Raw genomic sequence first — 16,153 nt, 5'->3', positions numbered from 1 at the left:
GGGCTGTTGTACTCTAATTTCCCAAAGGTCCTTGGGGAAATGGGGCTCTGTGCATTCCTGCAGCCCTCTCAGAAATGAAGGTGTCCCTAAAGGATAGTTCAGCTGACTTGTGGCAACAGAACCAGCAGGGCATTGGAAGCTGAGGATGAAGGTCTCCCTCACTCGCTCTCACCAGGTAGACACGGGTTCCTGAGGCTACCAGGCATGAGGCTAGAGGTGGCATGCTGGTGGGCGCCCAGGTCTAGCAGGCCCCAGTGACAATGACTGACGTGGGAGAGTGGATCAAGATAACAGACCTCCTGGATTCAGTGCAGAGAAAGGACAAATTCATTAGCAAGTCGAGCAGACTCCCTTGCAGAGTCAGAGGAAGATGCTGTGGAGTAAGTATAGGCTCTGGGATCGGGCAGATCCGGATATAAGTTCTGGCTCCGCCTCTGTGGGATTGGATGAGCTGCTCTCCTCAGTTCATCTCTGCAATGGTCACAGGCATAGGCTATCGGCTACTGGAAGAGTTCATCAAGATTATGCCTGCAGAGGTCTTAATGTGGAGCTGGAAACAGCACTTAGTAGAACCGTTGTTATTGGATGCACAGAAGCTTGGGGCACAGGGGCTAGTGGCTAGGCCTGAGGCCCCTGGGACCACTGTAGGCTCTGCAGGGGCTCCGGTTGCTAGCGGGGGCCCAGGGCATTTTGTCTGTGCACAGTTACCTATGGAGCCTGTGCTCTGTGCCAAGTCCCATGCCGGTTTATCAGAGTGAATACTGGGCGTGTGGACCGTGTGCCCCCGCGAAGAAACGATGGTCCCACCTTGCTGGGGGAAAGAGCTTTTTAGGTTTCCTTCCCCAGATCAGTGAGCCCATCAGGTCCCAGCTGAGGAAGGCACTGACACAGGGACATTGGAAACTCCTTTATTACCCTGAGTATAACAAATAGAACACAGTCACAGTATAAAAAAACAAAGCAGGAAGTAGGTGCAGGCAATGACACAAAGTATGCACTGGGACACACACTCCTTCAGGGTCTGTAGCTAGTTACTTGGAAAAAGCCAGTTAGGATTGTAAAAATTTTCTCTTTAATAACAATAATTCCACTAAAATTATACAAAGTACATTCAATACTTAAGGGTAGGGAGGAAGCCAGTTTGGCCCGGAAGCATCATCTGTCGGCTCCAACAAAGGAAGCCCAGCTGGGCTGGGGGAAGGAGGGGGAGTGGAAGTCCGGTTGTAAAAAATGAAAACGTGGATCGGTTAAAAACAAGGCCACCCACAAGGAAGCAGGGTGAGCGTGCACGTTCCTGGGGAGGGCGGGAGGCCCAGCCGGCATGCTGCTGCTGGGCCCGGGCTGGCGCTCAGGCGGGCTCCGAGTGCGTGGGGGGCAGGTTTTTATGCTTGAAATACTGCACGACTTGTTGGGGCAGTTCCGCCAGCACAGCTTTGGCCAAGGTCTCTTTCGCTGCCTGCGGGGCCGAGGGTGAGGTGGAGAGGGGAAAAAGGAAAGGTCAGTGGAAGACTGTGGGGAGAGACACTGTGCCCAGTCTGCTCCTAGAGAAGACGGATGGCCCTGGAGGACAGAATCAGGGCTGAGGGCCAGGGCTCTAGAACTTGCAACCCTTGTCCCAGTCCAGGGCCTGAAACCCCACTGCTAGCAGTACTTTTCCTTTATGTGAAGTCTCTTTCTTTCCTTGAGCACCTGAGAGGCCTAGGGATCGCATCTTAGGATGAATGTGTCTGTGGGAGGCTTTTCAGGGAACGAGTCAGTGGAGGCGAGCCACCCAGCCTACTCACCTAACAGACACTTCCTGAGCACCTTCTTGGCCCACATAAATGGGCTGGGAGTGTCTGGCTCACTGCTGAATGCTCAGCCCCAGGCCAGCCCTGGGGAGGTGCTTACTCAGTGTCCTGTGCATGAATGGAGGCCTGTGGCCCAGCATCTGTCCTCAGGAAGCTAAGGCTCCAGAGGATGGAGTTGGACCACCTCAGGTAAAACCCAGAGGACACTGGGCAGACCTGTGAGCACTACTGGGTATATAACAAAGTGATAAGTTCTTGCTAGGATTGGCTGGTGGGATCTGTGCCACACAAGCCCAAGAGGCTCTATGGCTGAGGGAACCAAGGTCTGAGAGGTCAGTGACTTGTCCAAGGCTACGCAGTAAGCTTCTAGTTAATTAAGAGTTAGGCCCCCAGGTGACAGGGGTCTGAAACTGCTCCCTCTGGGATCCTGGTGGATCCAGCTGCTAGGCAGTGACGCGGTGGGCAGACCCTGGGTTACCTGCAGATAGGCCCAGAGCCAACTCCAGGAACAAGGTGGTACCACCAGTCCCCTCCATGGAGCAGGCCATCCCATCTGTGAAGGAGGCTGGGTGAGCTGCGCCTACCACGAAAGTCTCTCTGACTCCTGGCCTTTGCTCTCAGCCGCCCCAAACCTCCATCTGCCTGGAATGTTTTGCCCTACCTGGATAACTCCAAGTTCTGGTTCGGGGCCTTGGTCGGAGGGCAGGGCCTCCATGAAACCCTGCCCTAGAGCCCCAGTGTGGGTTGGGCACTGTTCCCTGGGTTCCATGAGCTTGCTGAAGCCAGTGCTCACGTGCTCGGAGGACCTCATGGGGGCAGGCCCTGTGCAGCACACGGTCAATGGAGCAGGAAACCAGAGGAGCCCAAGACTTTCATCCTTACTAACTCTGGTTGCTGGTGTCCCCTAAACGCCTCCTCCGCAGCCCAGGCCCACACTCACGTTGCGGAACTCTCGGAAGGGCACGAACTGCACGATGTCACGGGCCGCCTCCTCCCCGGTGTGCGAGCGCAGTGTGCGGCTGTCCCCGTCCAGGAACTCCATGGCGGCGAAGTCAGCGTTGCCCACGCCCACGATGATGATGGACATGGGCAGCTTGGAAGCCTGCACCACGGCGTGGCGTGTCTCCTCCATGTCACTGATGACGCCGTCCGTGATGATGAGGAGGATGAAGTACTGCTGCAGGGAGGAGGCAGCCGGGTGCTCTGAGGCCCCTGGTTCCCCCTCCCTTGCCTCCCCCAAATCCTCTGACCCCTGGGAGAAAGGCAGTGCTTCTTCCCCAGCTGTAGCCAAATCCCAGCCCCCGCTGTCAGCACACCACCCCGGCAGGCCTCTCCACGGCTGAACCCTGACCCGGTCCCCGCATAGACCACTCTCTTCCTCATGCCCTGGCTGAGAGCTTAGACTCTGCAGCTTGGAGTCAGAGCCCCAAACTCCAGGCCCGGCCCTCTGGTTACTCTGCCGTGGGACCCTGGGCAACTGACCAATGTCACCATGCCTCGGCTTCGTCATCTGCACGGGGACAGCTGCTGTACCTCTCAGAGAAGACATGCCTGGCCCACAGCAGCCCTCCATGACCGAGAACCGTGTTCCTGACAGTCAGGCCCATGGCCAGGAAGGGCAGCATGTTATAGCTGCCTCATCTCTGACCAGCCTCGCCTTCTCCGCTCCACCCACACACAAGATACCCCGTCTGTGTGGCTGGCCCGCCCTTCTGGCCCGCCCCGTCTGTGTGGCCCTGGCTGCTAGTAAGTGGAGTAGGGCATCACAGAGCAGACACAGCCTCAAGGCACAAAATAACTTCCGCTGCGGTCCCTCGCTTGCACAGCCTGTCCTCAGCAGGCAGTCTCAGTTCGGGTCCTGTGTGCTTCCTTTATCAGCAGCGGTGAGAAGCAGAGCCTCAGGGGACGAGCTTCTGGCTAGACTTCAACAACCAGGTACAGGGTGTGGTGTTGGTTTTTACCGTTATACTACATATGGTGAGTGGTAACTTCTCACTCACGGTGGACTGTACTGTTTCCTTAAAAAATTACTTAAAATACTGAATAATTAGCATGGGCATGCATGGCCACAGCATGAACTGTGACCAGGACAGCCTGGGCACATGAGGTTTGAGAAGGATCCCTGAATGATCTAGGCAGAGGCCCCAGGATACTACGGCTGAAACCCTACTGTGAACTCAGCACTGTGCTTAGCACCCTCTGACCCCTTTTTGAGGAACCTGGTTTTGCCCATCTGTAAAATAAACAGAACAGCCCTACATGGCCCTACTACTCTTTGAGGCTTTTACCTTCTAGTCTGATCTTCTGGCTCTTAGGAGAAGAGAGAAGGGCCCAGACTAGTCCAGGTCACGGAGGGCAGAACCAAGCCAGACCCCAAATCAATGCCTGGCCACCTCCTTACCCAGAAAAGCCATCTGCTCCCTGGAAAACATACAGAGGCTACAAGTGCCCCCTGGGATGCCCTGCTGTCCTGCCTGTCCCCCATGCACAGCCCTGGAAGGAGTGAGCAAGCCACTCAGAGGTGTAGACCTGCCATTTAAACCCTCTATGCCCAGCGGGCGTAGCAGTGCAGCACCTGCACTGTGCCTTTAAGAGACAGAGCCCTTGGTGCTGGGGATACCTGTTGCTATGGAGATGGCAGCCTGCATCCCTGCAGTGGAGGGCAGCAGCTGTCAGCACCCCCATCCCTGTGGTTGGGGGGGCCTTCTAAGCCCATCTACACCCTTGTCCCCCCCCCAGCCCACCATCGTTCTAGCACCCCTTCCCTAAGTGGCCCTCGAGTAACCCCACTTCCATCCTGCCAGAAATAGTCCAGGGCAAGATTTCTGGGGCACCTAAGCTGTCTGGAGGGAAGACGAGGAGGGAGAATGCCGGGCCTTCATCAGCAGGTTCACCACTCGGGGTGGGGCTGGCCTCCCACCCTCCTCCCCACCCAGCCCTCAGCTTTCTCCTCTCACTCAGTCACATGTCTGTACTCTGAGATGGGAGCCTCAGGCCTTGGATCCTTCTTCCCAAGGAGGTGGGCACAAACAGTGTCTGGGTTCCCACAGGACCATGACCACCACCTGACTGGGTAAGAACGTCCCTGTTAATGCACGGCAGTGCACAGACCCTCCCTGAACATCCTTACGCTGTGAATCTGTTCCAGAGCTGAGGAAAGGCGCTAATCGGCGGTTCAGTGACATGCTGGAAACTGGTACAGTTCTGATCCAAACTCAAGCCTGCCGACTCCAAAGCTGGGGCTCTTTCCACAGTGTCCCCGTCATCCCAACCCCCATTTTGGTGGCCTGACCTCGCCAGTAATGGGCCCCAGCTGGGAGGAGCTTTCTGCATCCTCTCACCCCACATCCCACTGAGATGGGCTCACTGTCTAGGATAGTGGCCCAGGGAAGAGCCCGAGCCATGGCACCAAACATTAACCCTCACTCCCGCGCGCCAGCTAGCCGCAATACCCACAGCCACGTGCTTGATCTCAGTTTCTGCCCAGCTGGGCCAGCCTTGGCAAGGGACCTGCAGCTAACATGTCCCATGCTTCTCACGCACCCCCAGGCGGAGCCAAGGTTGTCTGGGAGCCTCTATGTTCCACTACAACGCCAGGGTCTACAGCCGCACCCCCAAACAGAAATGGGAGGGGGCCGTAGACAAGAAGAAGGAGGGGCAGAACTGGGCAGGAGTAGGCGGGAAAGGGCTCTGCTGTCCCTGCAGACAACCCTGGTATCCCTTACCACACACCGCCCCCCCAAGCTTTCCCACCTCCGTGCCCTTCCTGTGCCCTTCCTCCTGCCTGGTATACCCTTCCAGCCACAGCTCCTAGACACAACTGAGCATCTACACCTTCTGTCCCAAGCAGGTCGAAGGCCCTCCCCAGCCTGGAGCTCCACTTCCCCTGCCAGCATTACCCCTGGGGGAGGTCTCCTCTGCACCCTCTTCCACATCTCTCAGGTCTGACACCCTGTCCCTGCGCCAGAAACACAGCCAGTCACTGTCAGGTTCAACCACAAAGCAAAGCACCCAACAGTTCAAGGATGGAGTAGCTTTTGCCTTTACCCAGAGGTTCTTCAGGCTCCTGGGACTATAAATAGCCATTTCCCCTAAAGCATTTAATACATGATCATATCTGTAAGAAACCAACCACAACAGTTCCAGGCAGAGTCTGGGGAAGCTGCTCCCTGGCTTATTTCTGGAAGTTGGCTGCCAAAGACCCTTAGGGTGGGGGGAATTCCCCAGGGTCCTAAGTCCCAGCTCGCCCTCCACTAGGACACCAGATACCTAGATAGCAAACCAGCAACGAGCTATGGATGGCAAGACCCAGGGCTTCTGGGCAGAGGGAAGGAAGAGGGTCCTCTAGCCCTTTCTGAACCTCTTCATACCCTCAATAGCCTCCCATGGCCCTCAAGAGAAAATCCAGGTTCCTCACTGCCTTCCAAGGCCCTGCGGTAGCTGGCGCTCCCTTACCCCCTCTCCCCGCTCCTCCAGTTAGGTCCAAAACACCATGCCTCCTGGGCTTTGCCTATGCTATTCCCTCTGCCTGGGGCACTCCACAGCACAAGCATGCATGCTTTTTATGTAGCTAATTCTTAGTATCCTCCACGTCTCAACCTGGACATCTCCCTTCCAAGGTGCCTTCCTGAGCCTGCTGGGTTAGGTGCCACTGTGAGGCCAGGCCTCTGTCAGCCCAGGTGTGATGGCCGTGCCTCACAGCGGCTGCTTACCAGACAGACCCCGCCACGCACCATCCCCTCCGCCCCAGACTACAGGCTCTGGGAGGGCAGAGGCCGCGCATCACAGTCTCCCTTATGCCACCCAGAAACCTGTTCTGGAAAAATGGGCTGTGTGTGTGAACGGGAGAGTGAAGCCTCCCACCACATGCTCTCAGGTGTCTGTCTGTGGGCGTGCACGCGTGTGCATGTGTCTTGGGCCAGGGAAGGTGACGCCCCACCCAGTGTTGCCGCCTCACTGCTGCTGTATAAAAGTAGCACTTACTGCACAGATTATTTCCGTCTGCCTCGGGTCTAACCGTGCTTGGTGTTAGCCAGAGGTGTACCCAGAAGGTCCGGCCGCCCACAGTCCTCGAGTGCTTGCTGTGTGCCAGGCACCGTGCTGAGCGATTCATGTGCCAATCTGGTTGAATCCTCAGTGTTTCTAGCAGCAGCTTCTGTTCCAGCACCTCCACGGTGCAGGTGAGGAAACGGGCTTAGAGAGCTTCAGCAAGCTGCCGTGGGTCACACAGCCAGGCAGAGGAGGAGCTGGGGTCTGAACGGGTTCAATGGGGCCCAGGGGCTCGATGCTGAACTGCCAGGCAGTGCAGCCTCTGGTGTGTGGGGACATGCGGGCTAGAGATGGGCCAGAGGTGGAGAAATGTTCCTGTGACATCAGGGTGAGAGAGGCTCAGAGACTCTCCAGGCCCACTCCCACTGGGACATGGCCCACATCACACAAGGTAGGGGGCACTGCTTCTGGAGGCTGAGGGTGCCCAGAGAAGGCTGCCATCCCAGGTTGGAAGGAGTGGGTCATGACCCAAGAGGCTGGGGCACTGAAAGCGCCGGACCCTTGCCTCAAGACCACCAGGGAGCTGCCTCAAAGGGGCTGGGTGCTGAGCAGATAAAGACTAGGCAGAGAAAGGGCAAGTTCCCCGCTCTGGGGAGGCCTTAGCAGTTGTTCTTCGGGAAAACCAGGAGCCCCTTCCTGGCCTTCCCCAGCGTCCCAGCCCCCTGGCCACCTAGGATCCAGCCAGCCCAGGCCCCTTTCTCTCTGGAGCACACCTCCCGCGCCTTCCTACCCTGGCTCCGCCTGGCGAGGACACCGGCTTCCTTCCTGCTCCCAGACCACGGTTCTTCCTTCTCAACAAGAAGGCAGGCCCTTTCTCCCTCCCCTCTCTCAGCTGGTGGAAAACAGCCTGGCTGACAGACCACAGGCATCCAAGCAGTGTGAGCCCAAGGGCTGCCTCTCCAACTACTTCCAGCCCTGCGCCCCCAGGAATCAAAAACCAGCCCCTCCCGGGCCTTCCCTGGTTGCTGTCCCACTCAGGTGGCCCCAGAGCCTCAGCACCCATGGGGGCTTTACTTCCCCCTTTCATAAAGGACATCGGCTGGGAGCAGGAAGGGGCTTGTCTCCAGGCGGCTGGCGCTACAGCAGCTCCTGGCACCGGAGGCTGAAGAGACAGGATCGCCTTCCTTTGCCTCCACCCTTGCCAGTGACCTCCTTCCCGCCGGCCCCGGCCTCTGCGGTCCGCTGGGCCTGTTCTTCCTCCCCGTCCAGAGCAGGGGCTGTGTGAGCCTGTTTCACCTGAACACCTCAGAGTAGGTCCTACCAGTCCCACCGTACGAACAACGGAACAGAGGCTTGGGGAGGTTATGTGCTTTGCCCAAGTCACACCAAGGAAGCAGTGGGGACAGGATCCAAATCTTGGCAGCCTAACCAGAGAGGTCCCTTCTGCCTCCCAAACAACCAGACCGTGTCCTGCTGTCCTGTCCTCACCAGTTCAGCCTGGGTGTCCCCTTCTCTCTCGTAACCTCCCCTTCACCTCCTCCATCTTGGCCACCACTCCCAGAAGCCAACCTCCAGCTCCCCAGGAACCAGGGAGGGGTCTCACTCCACTGGTGGGCCCAACAGGACCAAGTCCTTTTCCCTTTGGGAGAGGCCCTGGCTGAGTCCCCTCCTCCTGCCTACCGAGCCTTATGCAGCGCACCGTCCAGGGCGGGGTTGACCGATTCATCCATCCCCAGGCATGCTGAGTGCCAGCCACAGGCCAAGTGATGGCAAACACACAGGGCCAGACCATGGCCCACAGGGTCAGCTTTAAGGATGCTGGGACCTCTCTTGGTTCCCAGGTGTCCCGGGACTAACGAATACCCCCTGCCCTGGGGAGACACCTCCCACTGATCACAGCCCCCTGTCCTGCTAAGCACAAATGGAATCAGTGTGTCTTTTTCAAGTCTGTGCTCCAGAAAGCCAGGACCAATCACATTGAGCTTGGTTCAATCCCCTTATCATACCCACCTGCAGGTAAACTGAGAGAAGTCCGACTCTCCAGCTCACCAGCCCCCCTGGCGGGGGTGGGGGTGGGTGGGCAGAGTAGGGCGGACCTCAGCCTGGGGCCAGCCCTTTCCTGCACATCCAAGGCTGCGGCTCCCTACTCACCGTGGCCGTCTGCTGCTGAGTGGCCTGGGCCGCAAACCGCGCCACGTGGTTGACGATGGGAGAGAAGTTGGTGGGACCATAGAAGCGGATGTGGGGCAGGCAAGCTGAATATGCCTGGGCGATGCCATCCACACCTGCCTCGGAGAGAAGACTGCATGAGCCTGGTCCCCCCTTCAACCCTTCACCCACCTTCATCCTATTTGCAGACCCTCCCTCTACTTCATGCTTGTCCCAAATGCCCCTACAGTGGCCAGCGTGGGTCCCATGAGACCACATGCTCCCAGAAGGCAGGGCCAAGAAGCCATAAAGCAAAGAGCCATGAATATGGAGTCACACAGACCTGAGTTCGAATCCTGCCTTCGCCACTACTTAGCTGTGGGACCTGAGGCAAGCTGTTTAATCTTTTTGAGCCTGTTTCCTTGACTGGCAATGGGACTGATAATCTTCTCTCTTGGGCAGCTGGCCAGAGGGAGGCTCAGCAGGCTCTTCCCAGAGAAGGGACTTGGCAGCTAGCCATCTTGAGCTCCATTCTGGACATGCTATGGGTTTTGTCGGTTGTTCACGGTGGGTCGGCCGGGGGGGGGTGGTGTGGACAGAGATGCTTACACAGCCCCTGCACATAGTAGGTGCTCTGTAAACGGCCACCATTATAAGAAGAATATCCCACAGCCTTGTGGTCCTGTCCCAAGGGCCTCTGGCTGGGGAAGAAGCTGATCGACCTGATTTTGGACAAAGTCTCTGGAGACCTGCCCCAAACCAGACGAAGCCCAGGAGTAATAGAGGCTACATTTCTGGCCAACAGACGCCAGGGCTCCTGAATCACAGCATCGTTCTCAAGTTGGTGACTTGATGCATTTCCCTTCCAAGTAAAAACTGGGCCCAGCTTTGGGAATACCCAGGGAAGGCAGATGCTATATCCAAGCCAAATCATAGGCTGGTAGGGGTGCCCGGGTGGCTCAGTCGTTAAGCGTCTGCCTTCACCTCAGGTAATGATCCCAGGGTCCTGGGATCGAGCCCCGCATCGGGCTCCCCGCTCAGCAGAAGCCTGCTTCTCCCTCTCCCACTCTCCCTACTGTGTTCCCTCTCTCACTGTTTCTGTCAAACAAATAAATAAAAATCTTAAAAAAAAAAAAAAATCCTAGGCTGGAAGGTCTCATGATGGCAGCACCCTCTTCCATATCCACCTGGAGCCCCCTTCCTCCTCCAAGTTTCTTAACTGATTCTGGAGGCTCTGAAATCCTCTGAGACTGAGGGGGCAGGGTGAGCACAGACACCATGTTCACTGCCTGCCCCTTTCTGCCCCCACTCCCACACCGGCAACCCTCTGTCCTTGAGTGCCAAAGCACCTGGTGGAAGACAAAGAGAGCAGGGAGGGGCAGACCTGGGCTCTTCCAGCAAGGCCAGGTAGAGCGGTTGGAGGTATAGAATTTGTTGCCCTTACCTCCTCCAGTTCTACACAGGGCTTCCTGTCAACGCTTAAGTCTTACCTGACCAACCCAGTGAGGTGAACTAAGCAGGTATCACACTCCCTGGGTCAGGTAACCAGAGAGGTGCTGTGATCTCTCCAAGGTCACACAGCTAGGAAAGGGTCCAGGACCACCTGACTCCAACCTCCAGCTCTTCCCTATCTGTCATTATGAGCAAGCATGAGGGGAAGGGGATAGGAGAAAAAGACAAAACCTATACTCTGCCCCTCCCTCCTCCCAGGGCAGGTGCAGGTGGGTTTGGCACTCACCTGAGCAGAAGGGGTTGGTGGGGTTGAAGTTGATGGCAAACTCATGGGAGACCTGAAATGTAGAGAAAATGCTGGGCTGGCAGCCTTCTGGCCCTGGGTCTGGGACCCGGGCCCACCCACAGCCCGGCCAAGGCTCCCTCTGGCTTTTCACATCTCATCCCCACCCCAGGTCAAGGCTACTGATCCCCCCTCAACATCGGCTTTCACCTGCACAGCTGGGGCTGAGCCACACAGAAAGGACTACTTTCACCCCATAATGAGTGCACATCTCCCCAATCTCTTGCGGGGGGTGGTCAGCACTGCCTATGCCTCCCCACCCCACTAAGAGTCCCAGAATGGGCCAGAGAAGCCTCTGGGGGCATCCAGGTGGGTGCACTTGGACAGCCTCTTGGTCCCATCTATCTCTGAAGTTCCTATCACTGAAGTTTCACTTCTTGGGCCCCACCAGCTTTCCCCAACTTCATGGACACCATGAGAGCTAGCAAAAGAGCAGGCATTATGCCAGCGAGCCCAACCAGGGATTAGCAGACAACCTGCTCAGCGGGACTGGGTATCAGGAGGCATCCTGGGGCAGGGGACACAGAGAGCTCGCTCAGCTCTCCTGGGTGCCCATCCTGTTTCTCTGCCTCCAGCCCCAGACCCCAGCCCTGTGGATCATCCTGCAAGAGCCCCGATCCCAAAACACAGAGGAACACCAATCAGACACTGTTCAGGGCCACAGTAAGACTATGGTGGTTGCAGAACCTGGGACCTTGGGGGGCCACAGCTCAGCTGGAAGCCTCCCCACTCTCCCTCCCGCTGCAGTCTCAGGCCCACCCAGCCCCCCTCCCAACTGCACACCACACCCCACGTTCAGAGCTCTGCAGGCATCCCCTCGCTCCTGGCCATGACTCAGTGGGGAAAGGTCTCTTACTACCCCATTTCCTGATGACGCAGGACGCAGAATGGTCTAGAATGTTCCCAGGGTCTCACATTTACTGAAAGACAACGTTGGGACCAGAACCGAGGTCAGGCTGCCTCCTGAGCCCATGTTCCAGGAACCCACTAACCTCACAAAGCGTTCCTCTCCGTAGGAGGGCAGACAGTGACGCCATCTTGCTTGTGCCTGCGCAATGCCCTCCCTCGGGGGCTGCGCGTTCTGGGCCCCGTGAGGTTAATGTGTGCCCACGGGGGAGGGCGGAGGGCTTGTTCTGATCTCAAGTAGTGCACAAAAGGTTCTACTTGAGCTAAGCAGTAGAGATGGCGGCCACACAGGCGGCCCCACTTTAGATCACCAACCCCGGGCCTCACCACCATGCCCCTTGCTCTCTACAAGCTGTGGCTGGAGGTCCCGCCTGGCTGGGGGAGGGCTGCAGGCCGCCTGGAGAGCCGGCCCCCCAGTAAGCTACCCTGAATTAAACTGTGTCAACAGTATGGAGCGGCTTCCATCGTTTCTTGGTCTGAAAGTGCCTTCTCAGACTGGAGGATATTTACTGACCCTCCTCTGTCTTCTCACACTCTCCCATGGGTTTTAAATTAGGAAGATGAAGAGGTCTAAGGGAATATCTACCAGGTGGGGGCTTTAGTCTGGGCGCAAACCCTCCCAGACGTTACCGTGTGCATGCTGGAAGGCCCCACCAAGCCCAGTGTGCCCATTTCACAAGTAAACAGGCCCAGAGAGGGAAAGCCAAGTGCCAAGGCCACACAGCAGATAAAGGCCTAAGACCTGAGCCCCCCATGCCTGAAGAGGGAGTTGGGAATCCTGGTCTTTGTGGAACCCTCCTGGGCCAAGAGGGGTGGAACTCAGCACGGGGAGTTCACCCCAGCAGGACCCTAGGGGTGGTGGGTGGCCTGAGGAGAAGACCCTTCACTGTTTGGGGGAAGAGCCTTCTGTTCTTTGCTCCCTCAGCCCTAAGAGCTGGCATGGAGCCAGTCCCCTGATGTCCCTCTTGGGTCTTCCCCTTGCTCTGGGGCCCCCTTCACCCTGTCCCCTGTCTCTGGGCTCCAGCTGTGGGGGCTAGAGGTCCTCATTGCCATGGCAACCTGATGAGCCTCTATAGAGACTAAGAGGGGGGCTCGTATGGAGGGGTTGAGAGAGGAAAATGGTTGCCAAGGAAACCAGCCTTCCTGGGCCAATGACTTCCCACAAAATCAGATTTTCTGAGATTTTAGAGACCAAGGGGGGAAAGCCCCCTCCTGATAAGGATGGAGTAATATTCTGCTTTCTGGGCCACTCAACCTCTTCATTCCTCACTCCTCCCCCTTCCCCTTTCTTTGCAGAGAGGCCTGGTGGTCCAAGTGGATGGGGCTGTGAAGGTCACACATCCAGCCCAGAGGCCCCTCAGGTCACCTCCTCCAGCAGCTCCACTTCACAGGTAGAAAAACTGAGGCTCAGAAGGGGTCAGGGAATGCCCAGGTGACACCAGTGAGCCACAGCAGAGCCAGGCTCCGATCTGGGAGACAGGTGCATGCCCCTACAGCAGTCCAGCCCCCCACCCCCCATGCTTACTTCCCTGGTTTGCCTGGGAAAGGTCAGTTAACAGGACAAGTTTCCTGGAGGCCCTAAGCCAGATTAGGGGCCCCTGGGGACCTGCTGGCCACAGGTCTTTGTTTTGGGACTCCCCGCTGCCTTCTGACAATCAGTGCTTCTGTTAACCCAGCCTGGGCCCCGGTCAGTGGGTTACTTAAAACGCTGCTCCCTGTGGCCCCGTCGGGGGGGCAGGGCATGAGAAAGGGAGCTGAAGGGATCCCAGAGGGACAGTCCTCTCCGAGTCTCAGTTATCCCAGCCTTACAACAGGGAGGGACACAGCCTGGGCTCTTCCCCATCCCAGCCCTTTCCTCCCACCTGACCCCTCTCTTCATTTGACCAACTATGGCTCATTCTGAACACCCAGGCTTCATGTCATCTCCTCAGGAAAGGCTTTCTGAGTCCCTCAGCTGCAGACCAGGACAGAAGTCCTTTTTGGGTACCCCCGGCCCAGCCCCAGGGAGGAACAAAAGTCCCAAGGGCAAGCGGCTGATTCGCAAGTTCCTTCCAGCTTCCTATCCCCAGAGGACCAACACCTCTGTCTCCTCAGGCTGCTAGGCTCCAGATTCACTGTCAACAAACAAGGACACACCCAGCGTGTGCCAAGAGCTGGGACACAGACAGCAGGAAACCAGGGGCTCTCCCAGACGGTTAAGCTCTGGAGAGAGATGACAAATAAGCAAACCCACACGTACAGAAGTGACCATCAAGTTCTGTGAGGACAGGGACAAGAGAAGGGGCTGCCCATGAGCTCCCTCGGGGAAGGCCTCCCAGAGGGAATGCCCCCTTGGCCTCTAGTGAAAAGGAGCAAAAGGCCAGCGGAAGGCCATGTGCAAAGGCCCTGAGGTGGAAATGAACGGGAAAAAAGGCTCAAGTGGCGGGAGCCAGGCAAGTTAGAACAGGAGGGAGGTGAAGTGCTGGCAGGGGAGGTGGGATGCAGCATCTGTCCTCACGCAGCCTGGCTGTGGCAACCCTCCTGGCACCACTGGGCACTCCAGCCTGGCCAAGCCCTGAGCCTCCCCAGAGTTGCCCTGTGACATTTTCAAGGAGGCTTTTGAGTGAGAAAACATCTCATTCAACCAGAGTTCTTTCAAAGCTGGCTGGTGTCTTAGCAACGGGCTCCTGCGGGGCCTTGCCGGGCCTGGCCCCACCAGCCTGCCCCGCCCCCAATGCCATCACTATCTGCCCAGAGGCCCGGCTTTGGTCCTGTAGGATCCTGTCCCCCATCATACAATGGCCAGTAGGCCACACAGCCACTCCCTGAAATCCGAGGTGAAGACTGTCCTCCCGCAGGGAGGATGGGAGGGAAAGGCTCACTCTGGAAAACAGCATGGGGCACAGCAGGGCAGACAAGAGGGGGCACCAGCTGAGACACTCAGGCATAGGAGCCCGGTGTGCCCATCCCCAGGCTTCTCACTGGAGAGGCAGCAGATTCTGAGAATAGACTTAAGGGTCCATTTGCCCAGCTGGAATTAAACATGGCCTTAGGCAAGTCCCCTGAGCCTCTGTTTTTCTGCCTGTAGAATGGACAGGACTCCTGTTCATCTCTCCATCCCGCCCATCCTCACCCCAGCCAGTCCCCACTCAGCAGCGGGTCTGCAAAATGCCAGCCGGCTGAGAACACCCCACACAGACCCCGCAGGAGCCGCCCACTGCTATTTAGCATGCGTTTGAGGCCCTGCACAGCTAGCTTCCCACCCCGCTAGTCATGGCTCTCTCCATCCTCCACGGAGAGTCCATCACGCCCACCTTTGCTGTTCCTCCACCTCGCCCTGCCCCTCTTCCTCCCAGGCTCTGCACGGGTTCCCTCTGCTCCGAACACTCTCCCTGCTTCATCACCACCTCTAGTCATTCTGCAAACTCCTCCTTCCCTTCCCCTAGACCCTGCCTCCTCCAGGAAGCCTTCCCGGCTACCCCCAGGCCAGGTTGGGGCCCTCCTCTGGGCTCCTCCCAGGCCCATGCTGCCCCATCTCAGCACTGATGACCCTGCCTGTCTTTGGAGCTGCCACACAGAATATAGGATGCCCCATTATGTGTGAATTCCAGATAAGCAATGAGTGACTTTTTAATATCCCAGGCAATACTTAGGACATACTTATACTTAAGAAGTTGATCTGAAATTCAAACTTCACTGGGTGTCCTAGACTTTTGTTTGCCAGATCCGGCATCCTACTTGTTTTTCCCACCTGACCTGAATACCAGGGGACAGAGGCCATAACTGTTCTGCTCATTCTTCCAGCCCCAGTGCCTGCATGAAGTTCAGGCTGGGTCGTGAGTGTAGGTTGGCGGTAAATCCAGAGAAGGCAGGAAGACTGGGTCCCCAGCCCCTTCCAAAGCAGATCCAAGAGAGGCCATACATACAAATCCCACCTTGACCAAAAGGAAACAGTCCAGCTCCACTCACCTTCCAGTCTGGGGGTAACTGGGCTCCAAAGCCCAGAGCCGGAAACATCTTATCACTAATCAGAGAGAGGAGAAGAAAACCACTATGAGACAGCAGGACAGAGGCCTTACCTGCCCACACTCACCCCTCCCAGCCCCCACCCAGGGCTGGGCCCCCTCCTCCAGGCACACCTCCAAGGACAGAAGGAAAAAGCTCACCACTTCTAGAAAGAGCTCTGCTGGCATGATCTACCAAGATCACACCCACCTGCAAGTACCAGATGGGGCTTGGCCCAACCTACACCTGCGGCAGACATGACTAATCAATCACAGCACTTCTAACAAGTGGACCTGGGTGCGGCTTCTAGATCCTTCTCACACTGGGACCTCCGGCATCCACCACACCACAGTCATTATGGAAATGTACTGCCTGTCTCTGAACCTCCCTTTTGTGGCTGGGGAAAATTCTGAGAACCCTGGCTTAGCTTCAAGGCCCTTCATGATCCAGCCCTAGGACCTACTCTCACGTGCTTCCCCTTCCCCTCCCTTACTCCCCACTGCCCCAGTCCTGGCCACAGACCACTAGCTGAGCCCCATAC

General features: G+C 57.2%; 1 protein-coding gene across 2 annotated transcripts in view; it reads right to left on the bottom strand.

Annotated features, from left to right (window-relative positions):
* Positions 1–894: 894 nt before the first annotated feature.
* CPNE2 (copine 2) overlaps positions 895–16,153 on the bottom strand; it is a 44,667-nt gene continuing 29,408 nt past the window's right edge. The window contains exons 12-16 of one of the 2 annotated variants that reach the window (XM_045076108.1): positions 15,577–15,631; positions 10,666–10,717; positions 8,931–9,064; positions 2,731–2,964; positions 895–1,456 (exon numbers count right to left, since the gene is read on the bottom strand). In XM_045076108.1, the coding sequence (XP_044932043.1) occupies positions 1,349–1,456; positions 2,731–2,964; positions 8,931–9,064; positions 10,666–10,717; positions 15,577–15,631 (583 nt within the window). In that variant the 3' untranslated portion in view covers positions 895–1,348. Of the gene's footprint in view, positions 1,457–2,730; positions 2,968–8,930; positions 9,065–10,665; positions 10,718–15,576; positions 15,632–16,153 lie in introns of both variants that reach the window. The other variant, XM_045076107.1, reaches the window with a different exon arrangement.

The sequence above is a fragment of the Mustela putorius genome, unplaced genomic scaffold, assembly GCF_011764305.1.
Source record: "Mustela putorius furo isolate JIRA1106 unplaced genomic scaffold, ASM1176430v1.1 tig00000174_pilon_pilon_pilon, whole genome shotgun sequence".
Lineage (NCBI taxonomy): Eukaryota > Metazoa > Chordata > Mammalia > Carnivora > Mustelidae > Mustela > Mustela putorius.
Note: the sequence above shows the minus strand (reverse complement) of the source record. Positions and strands in the feature narration are given on the sequence as shown.